This window comes from Ricinus communis, chromosome 4, assembly GCF_019578655.1.
Source record: "Ricinus communis isolate WT05 ecotype wild-type chromosome 4, ASM1957865v1, whole genome shotgun sequence".
Lineage (NCBI taxonomy): Eukaryota > Viridiplantae > Streptophyta > Magnoliopsida > Malpighiales > Euphorbiaceae > Ricinus > Ricinus communis.
Genome location: NC_063259.1, coordinates 24713864 through 24731499, shown reverse-complemented (window position 1 = coordinate 24731499; position 17636 = coordinate 24713864). Strand labels below are relative to the sequence as shown.

The 17636-nt window shown below is 33.7% G+C and overlaps 3 protein-coding genes and 1 pseudogene across 5 annotated transcripts; 2 read left to right on the top strand and 2 right to left on the bottom strand.

Moving 5' to 3' along the window:
• Window positions 1-549: 549 nt before the first annotated feature.
• Window positions 550-3625, bottom strand: LOC8284420 (annotated as a pseudogene).
• A 1225-nt stretch (window positions 3626-4850) lies between these two features.
• LOC8284419 lies at window positions 4851-5676 on the top strand. Its single transcript, XM_002514598.4, has 2 exons — window positions 4851-5107; window positions 5229-5676. Exons 1-2 carry the CDS (start codon window positions 4967-4969, stop codon window positions 5652-5654), a joined length of 567 nt encoding a protein of 188 aa, XP_002514644.1. The 5' UTR covers window positions 4851-4966; the 3' UTR covers window positions 5655-5676.
• Window positions 5677-5882: 206 nt separating this feature from the next.
• On the bottom strand, window positions 5883-11903 carry LOC8284418 (nuclear transport factor 2). 3 transcript variants are annotated; one of them, XM_015716542.3, is made up of 9 exons: window positions 11673-11903; window positions 11013-11198; window positions 10232-10559; window positions 9923-10149; window positions 9651-9828; window positions 9138-9259; window positions 8991-9053; window positions 6587-6650; window positions 5883-6444 (listed from the first exon to the last, which is right to left on the bottom strand). In XM_015716542.3, the coding sequence occupies exons 2-9, from the start codon at window positions 11196-11198 to the stop codon at window positions 6188-6190; spliced, it is 1425 nt and encodes a 474-aa protein (XP_015572028.2). In that variant the 5' UTR covers window positions 11673-11903; the 3' UTR covers window positions 5883-6187. The 3 variants fall into 3 exon arrangements, with proteins under 3 accessions (XP_015572028.2, XP_015572029.2, XP_002514643.2); XM_015716543.3 differs by having other exon boundaries at window positions 9138-9256; XM_002514597.4 differs by having other exon boundaries at window positions 9923-10119.
• A 1123-nt stretch (window positions 11904-13026) lies between these two features.
• On the top strand, window positions 13027-16584 carry LOC8284417. Its single transcript, XM_002514596.4, has 2 exons — window positions 13027-13522; window positions 16338-16584. Exon 1 carries the CDS (start codon window positions 13124-13126, stop codon window positions 13511-13513), a length of 390 nt encoding a protein of 129 aa, XP_002514642.1. The 5' UTR covers window positions 13027-13123; the 3' UTR covers window positions 13514-13522; window positions 16338-16584.
• The last annotated feature ends 1052 nt before the right edge of the window (window positions 16585-17636 follow it).

Genomic DNA, 17636 nt, shown 5'->3' with positions numbered 1-17636 from the left:
TAAAACTAGCTGTAAATTAAATAATTTTGATATAAGGGAGATAAAAAATTTATTTCTTTTTCTATATCACTAAATTTTTAGAGAATAAATTCTGAAAATTTAAAATTTTAGTCCTTGAAGTTTTAGAGGGCACTTAATTATTAGGCTATCTATTCAATAATTGATAATTGAATCTTTTCATTTATATATATCTTTAAATTGTAATCTAAGACCATTAAATTAAAAACGTGATTCTTACCTAAATTTGGTGCATACACCACAATTAATAGGAGAATAATATGTATGTATAAGAGATTTACATTTTGATATTGGATGATTGACACATACTTCATTATTTAATATTAATAAATATGTATCAATCGTCTATCGGTCTAGTATTCAGGTAAGTACATACACAAAGCCTAAACAAGAATTTCTAAATTAAAAAACTGCACAAACAATAAAAAAAATAAATTGTAATACCATTTGAAATTTTTTTGTCTAAATTTGGTGTATGTCTCCGTCTATACACTAAATCGATAGATATCAATTAATAAAAGTGAGACTAAATTGAAATAAAAATTTAAGTTGTAATATTAAAAAGATGATTAAAGTTTAGTGATTAGATTAAAAACTGAAGCTAAAATTCAGTAATTATTTGTACAAATATCCCATTCTTAATTGCCATAAGACATTTGCAAGTAGGGAGGGCGACTATTAGCAGAAGCAAGCCTGCACACAAATTGAAGCAACTCTTTGCTGGTATCGTCTCTATGAACAATCACTTCTATGAAACACAAGCACTCCTTCTTATCCACCATTGCTGTCTCCATCGCTCTAATCAGTTCCTCCCCGCATCCAACCTTATAAGAAAACCAACAAATAAGAATTACTATACATATATATCTACTCAGAGATGTTTATTTGTACATTCGTGTTTTTGATTTAAAAGTACCTTAAACAGTCCAACACCTCCCAACCGCGTTATCCATGGCATTAACCAACTCAGTATAGTTCCAGTTATTGATGATGTTATAGGGTCCGTCATGGATCTCAGCTTCTATTGTGTACCCGCCATTGTTTATCAAGAAAATTATGCTTTTATGTCCACACCGTAGCATTGTTGACACGTCTTGAGGGCTCATCTGCATTTCTTCTCTATCAGTAATTTACAAGTTTTTAAAAGGAAGAAAGCACTGCGAGGGTTTCAATTTTCCACTGTAGCTACTCTCAGTACTGGGTTTACTAAACAGAGAACCATATATATATACCTGGAAGCTTCCATCTCCAATAAAAGCAATGACTCTCTTATCTGGTTCAGCTTGTGCGTACCCAAGAGTTGCACCAACTGACCAACCAATTGATGCGTATAGCATTTGACTTTCATACCTGCATATATGAATTCCAAATTCATCACTACATATGACTTATTAAGTCTTGATACTCGAACATGATCAAATGACAACAAGTAATTCTGCTTACCCACAACCCTGTGGCAATTTCAGTTTCTGGCAATGAAACCAGGAGTCGCCTACCTCCGCAACCACAACCATGTCACCTAACAACATCTTCTGTATGTGTTTGAACATAACATTAACCTTCAAGGCTTCTTCGGGGTCCAAATTTGGAAGAACTTCTTCAGCAACATATATCCGCTTGTAATTCTGATACGACGTTTTGTTATGATCAAGCCTTTTGGCCAGTCTTTTTAGGAAGTCCTTTAGTATTATGGGTCCTAATACAGGCATTTCAGGAATAATTATGCGGTCAGGTTCCGCAATAATAGCCTTCTTCTTGTTGAAGAGGAGTGAGTAACCGAGAGAGCTCAGGTCGTCGAAGATTGGTCCTCCAAGTAGAGATGCATCAAAGGTATCTACTATTTCTGCACACAAGTTAGTGCTAGCTGCGCCCCAATATGTCCCAATAAAATGATGAGGACGATTCTCTGGCACAAGGCCTTTTGCTGCTGGCATGACTGCAAATGCATAACCACAAGATTCTGCTAACTAAACAAAGGCGTTGCAGGCTTTAGCAGCTCGAAGTTTTGGTCCAGCCACTAGAACTGGTTTAACTGCCTTGTTTAAGATTTCTGCCGCTGCTTCCACTGCTACTTCCAGGGCCATCTGGTTACTCATTCTGAAAACACCACCCCAAATCCCAAAAAGAAACAAAGGTCTGACTTCTTTTGGTTCTATTTTCTTACTTAGCAGTGAAGACGAGTGGAATAGGCTTGTTAATGAAGCTGGGATGAGGGATAGCCACCAAGTTACAGCTGATGCTGATATAAACAGGCTTGCTTTCTTGTAAACATGTTGTAATTGCTTTATCGATCTGTTCTTGGGCATTGTTCAGGTCATTGATGATGGCCTATTATTACAGCAAAACATGGTCAAAAGTTAGAAAAGCAGAAGTGGAACAATTAGAAAACCCCAAAATGGAGAAAGACGATCAGGAATGATTCAGATTGCAAATGAAGATAGTGCAGCTTAGTTACAGACATACAAGGTTACCCAGAAGGTCGCACAATGCATATGATTAATTTCTAAATGAAATTTTTGCATGCATGAGAACAGCCAAACTATTAGCTAGCTAGTTTGGCTCCTTGGCATTGCAGTCGTCCTTTAAAAATTAACTTGACTTTATGAGTTCGAATTCAGTCAAAACCCAATTAAGCGAAAAACTATAGCTAGTGAAGGTTCGATATTACTAATTGTTTTTTCATATCACCCTAAATCACATAGTAATCGACATTTGAATAATCCTGAACAATTGGTTTAGTATTTAATGCAGCATGATGCTTTAATTTGCTTTCTATTGGCTTATCTAAAGACAGTAATTCTGGTAATGTTTTAAAGTAGAGAGTAGGGAGCTTTTACTTGATGGCAAGTGACAGCCTGGAAGCATCGAAGCTCTTGGCTAAAATCCGGCAACCCAATGGTGTGATGAAGAATTCTTTTAGAACCATAATAATCATTAGAATTTGGACTGCCGACGATACAAATGACAGGAAGATCTTCACTATATGCACCGGCGATAGCATTAAGAATGCTAAGGCCACCAACAGTGAAGGTAACAGCACATGCACCCACACCTCTTGCCCTGGCATGTCCATCTGCAGCATACCCTGCATTTAGCTCATTACAGCATCCGACAAGGTTAAGCCCTGGCTCAGCAATGAAGTAATCAAAAAGGGTAAGCGTGGTGTCGCCTGGAACTGAAAATATATCAGATACACCAACTTCGACTAGCCGGCGAGCTAGATGGTAGCCTAGTGTTGGTGCTGATATGGGTTTTGATGCTGAGGTGTAGTGGCCATTGCTGCTGCTGTTTAGCTTGGTTGTGCCATTGTTTTCCATTATAGAATCAAAAAAATGACCGATAATTGATGGTTTTCTTTTAAGGTGAATGAAGTGAATATTTTGGAAATATTCTCTATCTATGGTGGCATTAGCTTTTGCTGATTCGGGTTTAAAGTTGTCATAAAGTTGTATTTACAGGCAATGACAGGGTGAAAAGTTCTATTTGATACCAAAAATTTATCATATATATCTAATTGGTACCGATTTTTTTTTTTCATTTTCTTTTACTTTTCAATCATTTAATTTCTATTTTTATTGAGCTTAAAATGGTATGTAAAGATTAAAAGGAAATTGTAGAAGTGTTATTATTATTATTATTATTATTATTATTATTATTATTATTACTTTCTATAATATATTTTTATGGTATTAATATAATTAATAAAACTGATTGTAAATAAAAAGTGATAATAGAATTATGAATTAACTCATAAATGCCACCAGAACAGGAATTAAATATAGGAAAATGCTTATGTATGGCTGCCACTTAAAGGCAAATTTGTACAAATAATATAATTCTTGTTAGAACCAGGAACTGAAGACATCAAAAGATCCAACTCCTCAACCCTTCTGTGTTCATATTTGTTCTGAACCAGACATTGAACCTTGATTTTTCATTCAAATAAAAAAGAATTACGTGTATGCTAAATTGCCAAGCCTCTCTAGTACACTTTTGTCCATATCCAGCTCTGGTCTTAGCCAGTCATTTTCTCCCATTTGCAACCGATAAAGAACTTTTGCTGCCCTTTCAATGTGTATCTCCTTTTATACCCTTTTCTGATGGGTGTTTTGATAAATTAATTGATCCTTATTACTCTTAGAAGAGTTTAAGATATTCACTCACTCTCCTCCACCATAAAGGAACATAACCCAATAAAACCCACATAAAAGGTTAGCAGTACCAATGTGTGATCACATAGAAACAACGTATGGTTTTTAAACTTGGAGATGAAAGAAGAATTTCAAATCATCTTTCACTCACTATCTAGTTTGCTCTAAAAATTGAATAATCAAATTCTAGTAAAAAAATTATTTACTTATTTCAAAGAAGAAAATTTAAGATATGTTTTTATTTTTAAATATGTGAAATTCAAGAAATTTTTAGATAAATTCAATCTAACACATCATCTGTAAACTAAATCAATCGCCCGTTGATATATAAGTTCATTTATTAATGGTAGTATTTTTATCGGTTGGATTTTAATCACGATTTATTATTGATAATAAATATAGCAATCAATTAAAATTTTAGAATCAATAAATAAAACCACGTATTAACGTACAATTGATTTAATTTACGGATGGTGTGACATAACATATTTAAGAATTTCCAATGAAATGCATATGTATACTAAAGATACGCTAGATATTGGCTTAATTAAATATAGAAATATGTTTATTTTGCAAACTTTATTTCCTTGAGAAAAAACAAGAAGAGGAAAAGGAAAATTGAGGCAATCAGTAGCCATAATTGCAAAAGAAGAAAGGCCAAGGATATAGTGCCACATGGACAACCCAACCCAACAAGAACCAATCAAATGTATGATAGATTAGGTAGGCAAGGTTGGTTTGATAGTCTCATAATAATTCTCTGGTAGAGATCAAGAGTGAAAAGTGCAAGAAAGAAGATGGAGGCGGCAGCAATTTCTGGCAGCAGAGGAATTTGCTTCCTATATTCTTCTCCTAATGGAAAGAGAACTCTTCTTAATAGATCCATGGCTGCCCAGAAGCCAGTGCCATCAGCTGCCAAAACTGTTAGCTCTAGAAAGGTCAGTTCATCTCACTCTTATTACCTGCAAAGTTGCAACATCTTCTGTTTTTAAGAGAGTCTTGTCTGGTATGGTGGTGCCACTTTCAAATAATAGCTTAATATGATGGGTGATAATGCAGAACTCAACAGTGTTTCCCCTTGGTGAGAAAGGCCCCAGGAATAGCCCATTGGTAACCTCACCTCCAATCAAGCTGCTAACAAGGGTAGAGGAACTGAAGCTGCTGAGCAAAGCTGAGAAAGCAGGGTTGCTATCTGCAGCGGAGAAGTTTGGTTTATCTTTGTCAACGATAGAGAAACTGGGTCTCCTCTCTAAGGCAGAGGAATTGGGAGTTCTCTCAGCCGCAACAGACCCAGGGACTCCAGGGGCCTTGTTCAGCCTTAGCTTGGGATTGTTGCTTTTGGGTCCTTCTTGTGTTTATCTTGTGCCTGAGGATTACCCTTGGGAGATTGTATTGCAGGTTGCTGTTGCTCTGGTATCTGTTGTTGGTGGATCTGCAGCTTTTGCTGCCTCAAATCTTGTATCCAACTTGCAGAAATCAAAATAAACTCCAAACAATTCTTAGTTCTTGCTGTTGTGTAGAGACATGTATGGAGGCCTTTTTCTTGTCCCTTTTGAATATGCCTTGGACATTCAGTGAGTTTGGACTCTGGGGGGCACGTAAACACAATGCGAAGTACTAAGAAGATCTCCATTGAACTATAAGTTTACAGAAAATTGTCCTCCAGCCCATTGGATTATATTTAGATTAATTGTCCATTGGTGATGGCTGTCATGAAGAGAGAACAGGAAGGCGAGAGCACCTTCACAAATTTATATGAGCTTCCATGAAAAATTACATGATCGCACCAAAACACAATTTCCATGTCATGGAAGCCTTTATGAAAAGCCCCCTGTGGGGAACTAAATTTAAAAATAAAAATAAAAACAAAAAAGATTAAAAGAAAAGAAAAAGAAAAGGATTCACAACAATATTCTTGTGCAATGTTGTAAGTGAAAAATCTCTGAATTTCTAGTGCCCTCATACCCCTCATTTATACTGTCATACAGTCAAAAATTCATCTATTCACTTCTTTTGGCCTATGTTCCAGTACTAGCAGAACTACCTTTTACCCCACCTTGACGCCCTCCCCTTCTGCTTCCATTCTGATTAGTCCGCTGCAAGTCCTCTCCATTGCTACCAGTTGAACCCTTGGGTCGCCCTAAGAATTCACCCTGGTTTCTGAATTCATTCCTACCATAGCCTCGGCTACCACCAAAGTTCCCCCGATTCTTGAAACTGTCACTCCGAAACCCACCTCTTCCTGAGGAATACCTTCCTCTTCCACTGCTACCAACTGCAAAAGCCAGTAGAATTTCACTTGTTATCACGTGGATAGGGGTAAAAAAGTAAGAGTCAATATATCACCATTTTAATTTAAGTGCACAAACAGAAAAGGATCAACTACTTCAACAAGTAGAAAAAAAAATTTAAGTTACCTCGGTTGTTGGTTTTCTTTTCTTCAACAATAGCTTGACGATCCCCAACAGTAATAGACGAAGCCTGAAATTCGCAATGAAATTAATTTCACAACAAACTGATGTAACAGCCATATGTCCACCCAAAAAGTGTACTGCGACCTAAGTGCAAATAACACACACCTCCACATAATTTAAACTGATAATCCCCTTTGAAAGAATAAGAAAGAGAACTAATATTAGAGAATCGATGTGCTAGGCAAGAAGCAGGTCTGCCAACTGAACACACAGTCTAGTAACAAGTGCACATCGAAATTCAAAAATGTACAAAACAGAAAACTACCAAAAAAAAGGAGCTGAGGCTTGTAAAAAATAATTATGGATCTACTTCCCTAGTGATTGTCTCTGACAGCAGGAACCACTGGTTTTCCCTGAACCCCAATCCTCGGAACAAAAAAGAACATCAGAGAAATGGGAAAAGGGAGTCTAGACCACCAACCCGACCTAAAAACTTTCTAACTAATGACCACCCTAATCTCTATGTTATCAGTTATCACTTAAAATATCAGGACAGTTATCAACTTAAAGTAGTACAATATGTGCAACTATGCCTTCGCACTGTTCATAAAGGTACCACTCTCTCCTGCTTTTTCCAAGCATGGTTAATGAATCACTTGTAAACGACCAACTAGTCAATTGTGTGTCAATGTTGAAGTTTATTTAGCAAGCATGTATAATTGTATGTCAGAAAATAGCATTTGATCCAACAATTCTTGCCCAATTTAGCATATAGTTCTAATGAGGAACCAACAAGTAGCAACAATCAGCAAAACAATTGTAGATTGGCAACTTAATGCAAATGCAAAATAACAAGTAGCAGTCTCCACTTGACAGGAGTGTCGAGTGAAGGAATGTCCCATTATTGACAGTGGGAGAGATGCCTTTGTATCATGGCCAGTGATGGAAAAGGCAGTGGTTTGAAGCAAGGTTAGTGGGAAAAGAACATGAAGTGTAAGAAAAGTATTTCATATTGAATTGAGAGTGAAACAGAACGGAGAAAGAAGTAGAAGAAGCTAAACAGAGAGGTAATTAGTTTAATGGATCGTCAAAATGAGGATGATTAGTTGATTGTGCTTGATTACAGTGGATCTGAGCTTTCAAGGTTAGGTGTTCTATAACACTTTGATAGTAAGTGGTCAGATAAAACTTTAGTAGTGCGACTTGGTAACGAGTGATTAAGAGTTGCCACTGAGGCTGGATAGTTGGGAAGTTGCCCAGTTGGGGAAGAAGGGAGATAAGTCATAACAATTTTGCTTTATGCAGGTGTTAAATAGAAAGAAAAGACAGCATGGTTATTTAAGAGTTGTCTGACAACGAATGGGTAAATACAAAATAAAATAATGTGTGTTGACCTGGTCTAAAACACAGAAAGGGAGAGATGAAGAAAGAGATGGCAAGAAAATGGAGCATGTCTACTAAAGTCCACTTTTTAAAATTAAATACAAGGTCTAGACGTTTGATTCCTTTAATTAAATGAGTACTGGTGGATAATTTAATAGTCCAAACAAAAACTAAATTTGATTCTCTAAAATACTCTTAAGGCCTAAAACAATGAGATATCACTAAAATGTACTATCTAGAATACCATCAGATCTGCTCCCTAAAATGCAAAAGTTCAGTAGATCATGAAACCTTCTCTACTAAAACTAGAACTAGCTATTTAAAAAATCTATTTGAATTCTCAATTCTGAAGGAGGATTCTCATTAGCCCTAGTGTTAGAACAACAATTTTTTTGAGCTTAAAATTAACCTCTTCAATGAAGTCTCATGCTATCGACCTCCGTGAGTTATAGTTCAGTACTTCAATCAAACAGGGATTTAGATAAAGAATTAGACCAGTGAAATAAAACTGCATTTACGCAATATAAAAATTGTTTATTGTTGAAACTTGGAACCATGATCTAGATTGTAGGATTTGGTCCCAAAATCATAAAACCAATCTAAATCACTAAAGAATAGGACATCTGCTGGACTGAGTAGCAATGTTATAAGATTCATAGAATGTTAAGATCAACCTTTTGAGAGCAAGAAAAGCTAGAAAATATAAATAACAAGAGTTTGACCTAAAACCCATTTAGGATTTAGGCTTATGGAATAAAATAAGGATAACGATTGTATTCCTTTAAATAGGACTTGGAGGTTTTCAACATTTGTAAAATCTTATGATTCTCAATTCAATACTAGGAACCCAAATCAATCCTAGGCATGATCCCAATTTTGATCACCTTGGTAGGCCTAGGCCACCAAATAAACCAGAATATCACAACATGGAATAAGCATGCTATTCAGCTCAGAAAAATAAATGTAGAACAAGAGAATATAAGAAAATCCATAGCAAGTGAAATAGGAAAGGATTAGAAAGTACCTCAAGTGCACTTTGCATGGAACTCAATGTTTCAAATTCAACAAAGCCAAAGCAGAACCCTTGCTGCATACCATCAAAATAACCACAATATTATGATGACAAGATGCTTACTTGAGGAGAATGCACAAAATAATATGCAAAATGGACCTTATTGCTTCTAACTTGGATGCCACCGCATTTAATAGGCCCAAATTTCTTAAAAGCCTCTTCAAGTTGTGCCTCTGTTGCATTAAAAGATAAACTTCGTACATATATGGAGTGGCCTTCTACTGTAACAAGCACAATCAAGATACAAGTTATTGAAGTAAAACTAAAAAGGCGAAAGATAAATCAAAGACCAAATATCAACTGGACCAGATTGTTATCTATTTGTTTCTTGCCTATGTAAGAGATTGTTATCCTTAACCTGGCCTAAAGGTAGGCTCCTATCCCAGCCATCAATAAGGTTCAACATAGATCTTCTCCCTCATAAAATGAGTAGTATTTGCTTAGAGATGATACTGCCAAGTGCTATACCCAGATCTCACACTACAAATTAAAATCCGCATACTTGCAATCAAAAATAAAATGGACAACCTCAAGTTCAAAACATGCATATGTTTTAACACAAATGTTCTCAAGTTCGAAATCTATTAAGTCACAGCAGAGTTATAGATATACCTTCTTCATGAATATCACTACTTTGAGCACTGCCACTAGTAGGAGCAATAGCCTCTGATGCATAAGCAGGTTTTGTGGAATTGGGCAATTGCTTTTCAGAGTTTATAGGTGCCACCTTCACATTAGTGGTAGCAGCATGGACTGATCTAGGCACTGTATTACCTTTCATTACTTTCAGCTATATAAATCCAAGCAAAATGATGTCAAATATAGGTTATAGAGAGAGAGGACTAAGACTTGCAATAGAAAGAACCATAAGCATTTTTTCTCACAATTGAAGCATAAGATTTCTTTGGAGCATCCTCCAGGATTGCAGGAGAAGCACCAACACTTGTTATATTGCAAGTTGAATCAGGTTGGGGGTCAACAACCTCTTCTTCATTCACCGATCCTTCCTCCTTATCAGAAGGATCACAAACTTCAGCGCCATTATTAAGATCTTTATCCTCAAAGGAAGTAGCAGGATCAACTGTAAGATTACCAGAAGCCTGAGTCGTATCTGGAATAAAAATTAAATTCAGCATTTATATATATCAATTATATTTCAACGAAGAGGAAAATGTAAAGAAAATCATTTCAACCTGCTACTGAAATATCTCCCCAGCCTGGTTCTACTGTAGGGGTTATTGGTGTAGCATCTTCACTGACCCCATTAACCAAGACAGTATTATTGGGCAATGATCCATTCTCCCCAACAAACCTAAATAAATCATTCAAAACAAAGTAGCCTTTGTCTTGTGGAGCGAGGAAAAAAGTTTGAGAGAATTTCTTCTTTATGTTGTCCTTTCCAGTTAAACAACCAGTCACGAGAACAATTACCCCTTTCTCATAAGACTCCTGAGCGTCTGCATTTTTCACCTCAGCTGTGTAGTCTTCATAATTCAAGGAAAGAATCTTGTCATTGATTGCCTGTTCCAAGATTAGCAGTATGAAAATACCACCAGCTAAACTACAACCATACAATTCTCTAACATTCTCAATTCAACATGCTACCAGAAAAAGAATACCGAAGTTTATTAAAAGAATAAAGAGAAATATCCTATGAGCTTTGAGTATAAAATTTAGCTACCCATGTGAGTGAAACCTATTATCAACAAATACCCACAAAAGGAGTATGAGCCTTATCACACATCAAGTAACAGCATCCTCGACATATTTGCTTTCCTACGATCATAGATTTCTTTGTAAACTATTAAAACATGTCTAAGAACAAACTAATCATTGATGGGATAATCTATCAATAATAATGAGTTCACATATAAAATTTAAATTTCTGATTTTATACTAAATAGAAAGTTTAAAGTGAAATTCTGTTCATGAAAAATGTGTGGCTAAGCTATTCAAGAATTCCTAACAACTTACTTGCATGGTAGTCACAGTTGTCATGGTGCCATCAGCATCAGGCCGACTTAGCAAACTCGAATCCTGATAAAATTTATGGACCAATCCAGGGGATTGGTGTAAAATATGGTAATACTGCTCCACGAAGGCATTGCCAACATCTTTAGCACTAGGAGCAGGGGCAGAAGCTGCTTCCTGCATTGCCATCTGTACATAAAATCCAAAGAAAATATTCACAAAAAAGAAAGATTTAATCGGATAAATGAAGAGGACATAGCCCACCAATGACAAAATGAACTTTAAAGTAAATGATTAAAAGATCACAGATATTCATAGTAATTACCATACAGATAGCTAATAAAGAAGTCTCTTTCAGAAAAACATTAATGACAAAGACCAGTAGCCAGGTCAAAAGCAAATATCAATAGTAATAACAGCATTAAAAAAAAGTAAATATTCTAGCTTTCATAATATTTAGAACAAATTGAGAAACAAATACAAAGTCCCAAAATCCAAACGAAGAAAAAGAAGCCAGAGAAACCCAAAACAGGTAATAAAGAGTTGAAATGAAAAATTAAAGAAAGCAATTGACTAAACTACATGGATCAATCAATTCGGATCATCAAAAAGGAAAGAGAGTAAAGTCAGGGAAGAATAAAAAAACACACAGAATAAAGGTACCTGAATTATTGGTGTTTTTGATTTGGGTTTTTGAAGATAGAGAAAGAGAGATCTGTTAATAGGAAGAAGAAGAAGAGGTGGAGAGAGTAAGCGTAAGAATCAAGGGAAAGGAAATGACACAACAAAGATATTAACAGAGTGTGTGTGTGTGTTTATGTAATGTTGGAAATCTTCGGCACTCTTTTTCTCATACGCGGCATAAAATTGATGTTAGTTGAGATCACAACTTTGTTTGCTTCCTATTTTTCCCTTTTATTTATTTTTTTAATTCTTTTATTTCATAATTAAAAAAAAACTTTTTTTAAGTTGGTTATTTGCATTCACTAACTTTCAATTAGATTTGAATATGATAAATTTTATAAAATTTATCTACAAATTTTATCAATTATAGGTGATTTTAAGTTTTTTATTATTAAAATTATAACATCAATTATAATTAAATATGAATTTATTTTAATAAAATTTCTAAATAAATTTATAGTAATAAATTAATGTATTTTATAAGATTAAAATACTTTTTAAATTTTTTTATTCTGTTTTACTGTGTTATCTAAATTTGTTTGTAAAATTTTTCAAAAGATGTTTAATATTCATTTAAGATAAAATTTTAAAATATTACTTAATATTATAGATTTATTTATAAATAAAATAATTTTGTAATAAATTTCAATAAAATAAAACATAAAAAGATTTTATTATTTAAAAACCACTAACTATAATAATACCATAACTTAGATTATCCTCCGAATTCATATTAGAAATTAATAAAAATCAATTATAAAATAAAATATTTTCTATTTAATATTTAAAATTTAATTTTAGTTTTAATACTTTATTAAATATATATAATATACTTTTTATTATTATTAGAATAAACCACTATGATCTAATTACTTTATAAATAAAATAGAAAATACATAATAATACGTTAAGAAGCTTATTTTGTTAATGAGCTAAGTATAGAATACCTTACTTATTATTTGCCATCCATTATTTTTTTATTTGAATAATATTTTTATTTATTAAGTTATAAAAGAGTTTGATTATATAATGTTGTTAGAATTTTAACTCATTTATTAGAAAATAGAAATTTAAATTTTAGTTAAAATTATTATTAATTTTGTTAAAACAAAACCATTATTGATTTTTGCTTGTTGGATTAATATGCTAATCCCATCTCTATGTTTTTTTCCTTTTGGAAATAGCTAATGCTTTGGCTAAAGCGGTACGTTTTGGTGCTAATTCTACTTTTTGGCAGAATTCATTTCCTCTATTTTTAATTTGATAAAAAAAATTATTTTTGGAAACAAAATTGTAATTTTCAAATTTCTCCCGACTTTCTCTCAAATTCCCAAATCAAACCCCAAACCCAACTTTCACTTCCACATTAACCCCACTCCATTAATTTCACTCACCTCCCCAATTCAACACTCTTTCTCAAATCTCTGAAAATGGCAAAACCCACCACAGCAGCAACCTCCTCTCTTCTCCAAACCCTAAAAAGATTCATTAAAAAACCATGGGAAATAACCGGGCCATGCGCCGACCCGGAATACCGATCCGCTATACCAAGCCCTCTCGAGTATCGCGTCAATTGCCCAGCCACTCCAAAAATCAAAGCAATCGTGCCCACATCAAACCCTGAAACCGTGTACGATATCAAGTACTATACTCGCGATCAGCGACGCAATCGACCTCCAATTATACGCACCATTTTGAAGAAAGCTGATGTTGAGAAATTGATGAAGGAAAAGACTTTTGATGTCACTGATTTTCCTCCTGTTTATTTGACTGCCGCTGTTGAGGAGGATTATAATGCCAGGGGAGGTGGTTACCAGTAATAATTGTTGGTGAGTATTGTTTTGGAAAATTTTTTATTGTTGAGATTTTGAATGTTCATAATTCCTTTCTTTTTGTAAGTTGATTTGGGAGGGTTGGTTTTTTGTTTGCTTTGGTAAACTTTAGGAACTTAGAATTATGTTTTTTGAGATTTTGAATAATGGATTTATCTTTGTTTGATAAATGGTGTTTGTTTTGCGTATAAAGTTTGAAGCTTTGTGGTGTTAATTGGCGATCTGGAAATAACTGGATTTTTGTGTTTTTTGAGCTTTTGAAGAACGAGTTCTATTTTGTTAAATGGGGCTCTTTTTGTGTATACAGTTTGATGATTTCTGGTGTTTATTGGCTATCTGAGAGGGTTGGGATACCGTTTGATAAATGTTAGGAATTTAAAATGGTGCTTGTTGAGGTTCGAATAATGGGATTAGCTTTATTTATCAATAGGTTTGTTTCGTGTATAAACTTTGAAGTTTTGTGGTTATGATTGGCTATTTGGAAGTAATGGATTTGTACATGTCAGTGAAATGGATCTGTAATTCTCTTTTAATTTTAGTCTTGGGATTGTTGAGTTCAGTTATTAGGTTTAAGATGTAAAAATTGCTGTTTTGAGCATTATGAGCTTTTGAGGTTTTACGAGACAGGTAAGATATATGTACCTTTGTTTATGATGAGATGTGAATTAAATTGTATGCAATTTTGCTTATGATTTGTATATTGCTGTTTTCTGTTTGATTAGTTGATTGAAGGCGCGAATCCCAGCATTAGAATTTCCAACATTGGTATTATAAAGTTGTAGGAAGCCCTTTTTTGGATAAAAAACAGTGTTATTGAGATTTAGGTGTTCATGCATCCGTTGTTAGGGTAACAGTTACAGTAACCTGTTTATTCTGTGTATAGTTGGTAGTCCAAGATTTCTTTTACTAGCTGGTGGTTTTGCTGGTTTGGTGAATGTTAAGGGAGTGAATAACTATTTAGGTAGGTTCTCATGGCATTGTTGTAAGTTAACAGGAGTTCACATACAAGGTGAGCATCTCAGCTTTTGCGATTTTGTGGAGATGTGACAATACTTTAACTGCTAGTTATGTTGATTAGAAAATATCAGAGGGCTTGTTTAGTTTTGATGAAGATTCCATAGTTTTGGAGAATCAGTTTAATGATCAGAATTCACAATCATATAAGTTTGGATGCTGTAAAATATCATCTTACTCTGTAGGAAAGGCTTGTGGTTCTGAATAAGATTGTAGAAAGTTGATCTGGTTTCATAAAATTATCTTTTGCTTCACAGCTCAGTTTATTCTTTCTTTTGCAGCTTTATGATCTTGTTTGAGGTCACCTGTTATTACTTAGCTTACATGAGTGTTAGATGAGGAAGTATCTTTACTAGCAGTTTAGCATGTGTACTGGTTTAAAGGCATTGTGCTTGGCTATGAAAGTAGTTATTTATTTTGCACCCGTTTGCTAATGATGTCTTGTTTTCACTTTTGGCATGCAAATGTGAATTTGGGACTATTCTGATTTTAAAAGTACTATTTAAGCTCAGCTTTTGCTCAGTTCTAGGTTACTTGTATGAGCATCTTATGTTGACTTAAAGAATCTGGTAGAATAGGGATAGTTCAGTGAGATTATTGTGAATCCTACTTGCATTTTTTATTGTCTTAGCCTTCTTAATAATAGTAAAGATGATGATATGAATGACCATGATTGCGGTATTCAAGAAAATTGAAGTCCTTGAGCTCTCGCCCAATCTTCTTCTATCAGGATTAATTATATCTTTGCATGAAATGATATTTGAACTTACCTTTTACAGTTTATGTTCCATGCAATAAGAATTTATAGGATTCCTTCTCACCATAACTACTGCTATTTTTAAAACTGAAGTCATTACAATATTCAGAATTGGATTAACTTGCTTCTTTCTACCACCATGAAGAGATTTCTAGTGTTTTTGGCATAAACTAATTATGATACTCAACTGCACCCCAAACTTTGATTCGAATGCATTAACAAGCCTAGAAGTGAAATGAACAGATTATTTAAATGATTTATTTGACGGATATGCCCGTAAGAGACAAGTGTGAGACATTTATTCAAAATGACTTTATCTATATTTTACAGAATAGTTTACATAATTGGCCTGTGATTATTTTCTCTTTGTTTTAATGAGATCTGGATAACTAGGGGTAGAATTATTGTTTGCTCGACATTTTTGTTCAAACTGGGGCTATTTCAAGTTGTTGCATAGTTACTTAGAGTTGTCTATACCAATTTAGAATCATGTAGCACATAAAAGTTTCTCACGCTGCTGCTCCGTATGCTTTTGTGGCCCCATAATATGTCGGCAAATTAAGTTGGAAATGCCTGTGTATGATGACCTTTTGCTGGATTGCAAGCATTCTTTTGATTTTATTTGCTTGAAGAGATAATATTCGGACATTCTGCTGAAAATTCTTGTTTTGTGTTGGATTTCATTATTGCTTTTTATCTGCTGAGGCTTATCGTATAAAGTCTTGGACTGCAACTGCGGTCTAGGCATACGAGTTTTTTCTGTCATCTGTAATCAATTTGAAGCAAACCGGAGAATTTTTACATGTGCAATTTTTCCCTTGCTGCTCAATTATTCATTTTAAAATGATGCAAAGATCTATGGACTATCATGTTATTTTGTGCACTGGCGGCAATCCCATTTGGGATACTGATTAGTCTTTGGTTCTCAAAACTTCTTTATAACATTGCCTCAAGAAACCTAGTAATTACTCACAAGTATAATGAGATTTTTGGGGTCCAAGCTACACTATTACTAACCAAATACTTTTTGGCTCTTACCAGGTTGAGTTGCTGGAGAAACTTACATGCTTCACCTTTCTTTCGTTAGTCCGTCTCCACCGGAGAAGTGCGGATGTTTTTTCAGCGTAATGTTAATCTTGGTTCTCCTGCACTTTGCAGATACTGGAAATTGACATCAATAAGGATAGTTGTCTGAGATTTAATTTTATCTGATTTTGTTTCGAATATTCGTGTATGTGTATGTGTATAAAATCCAAATGCAACGGCAGTTGGGGTTTGACGATTTTAATTGATGTCTGAATTATTATTTATGTTATGATTGATTAATTGGTTAAAATCTATAAAAAAAAATTATTTTATTTTAGAAAAAGACATAAGAGAAAATAAAATAAAATGATAAAATTGAAAGAAGTATTTTGGTATTATGAAATGTATTGATTTACTTATATAGAATTTATTTTAAAAATTTATTTATTTTTTAAAATTTAGTTTAGCTATAATAAATTTTATATAAATTTAGTTATGTAAAATTTTAAATTAATTTTAAATTTTTAAATAAATTTCAATTAAATATTGTGTTAAATTTCTTTGGCAAGTAAAACTTCATAATGCTTTACCAAAATAGATGTCAATTCGGATTTGTTTGGACTAAGAAAGTTCAAATAAGAAATTTTATGAAATTTATCCGTCTAAGAAAAATTTATCCTTGGTCAAGATTTATAGATTTTAAAAAGAAATTAATATTTTTATGTATAGAAGTTTTAATTTTGTATATAAAAAAATTAGAAATTTCAAAATTCATTATTTTAGGGAAAATAATGGATTTGTTATAATTCTTTTTATTATAATATTATTCTTAATGAATATATAATATTCTAAAACTATCCCTAACTCTAAACCAAAAAAGCGAAAAAATATATCATCTATCTATTATTTTATTTTTGTGTTTAATCTAAACGCTGAAGTTTTTAAAATTTATAAATATTCAAATTATATTAATTCTTAAACTCATAAATTTTAGGCCGATTTATTATTTAGTTGGGCTGGTATTTGTCAAATAAAGATGGAGCTTCTAGGCACTTTTGACCTAACTTTCTGGATCCCGTCCAACCCACAAAAAAATGAGGCCGAATTCCAAACCGATGAACTAGGCACTCAGTTTCCGGATCTTGGCTAATTGCCACAAGTGAACAAACAACCTCACCATTCTTCATCCACTGGCGGCTAGACTGTCTTTCTAAGTTCAATTCGTTAGCAAATTAAGGCTTTAGGCAATGCAGGAATATGGAGTTATTGCCCTAACAGCAAAGTTTAATTAGCAAACCGGAAAAAAAAAAAAAA

Coding starts and splice junctions, on each gene's coding strand:
- LOC8284418 (XM_015716542.3), bottom strand. CDS start 11,198: ATGGCAATGCAGGAAGCAGCTTCTGCCCCTGCTCCTAGTGCTAAAGAT. Junction 10,560..11,012: donor CAACTGTGACTACCATGCAA/GTAAGTTGTTAG, acceptor ATCTTGGAACAG/GCAATCAATGACAAGATTCT. Junction 6,445..6,586: donor AAAGAAAACCAACAACCGAG/GTAACTTAAATT, acceptor TGGCTTTTGCAG/TTGGTAGCAGTGGAAGAGGA.
- LOC8284419 (XM_002514598.4), top strand. CDS start 4,967: ATGGAGGCGGCAGCAATTTCTGGCAGCAGAGGAATTTGCTTCCTATAT. Junction 5,108..5,228: donor AAACTGTTAGCTCTAGAAAG/GTCAGTTCATCT, acceptor GTGATAATGCAG/AACTCAACAGTGTTTCCCCT.
- LOC8284417 (XM_002514596.4), top strand. CDS start 13,124: ATGGCAAAACCCACCACAGCAGCAACCTCCTCTCTTCTCCAAACCCTA.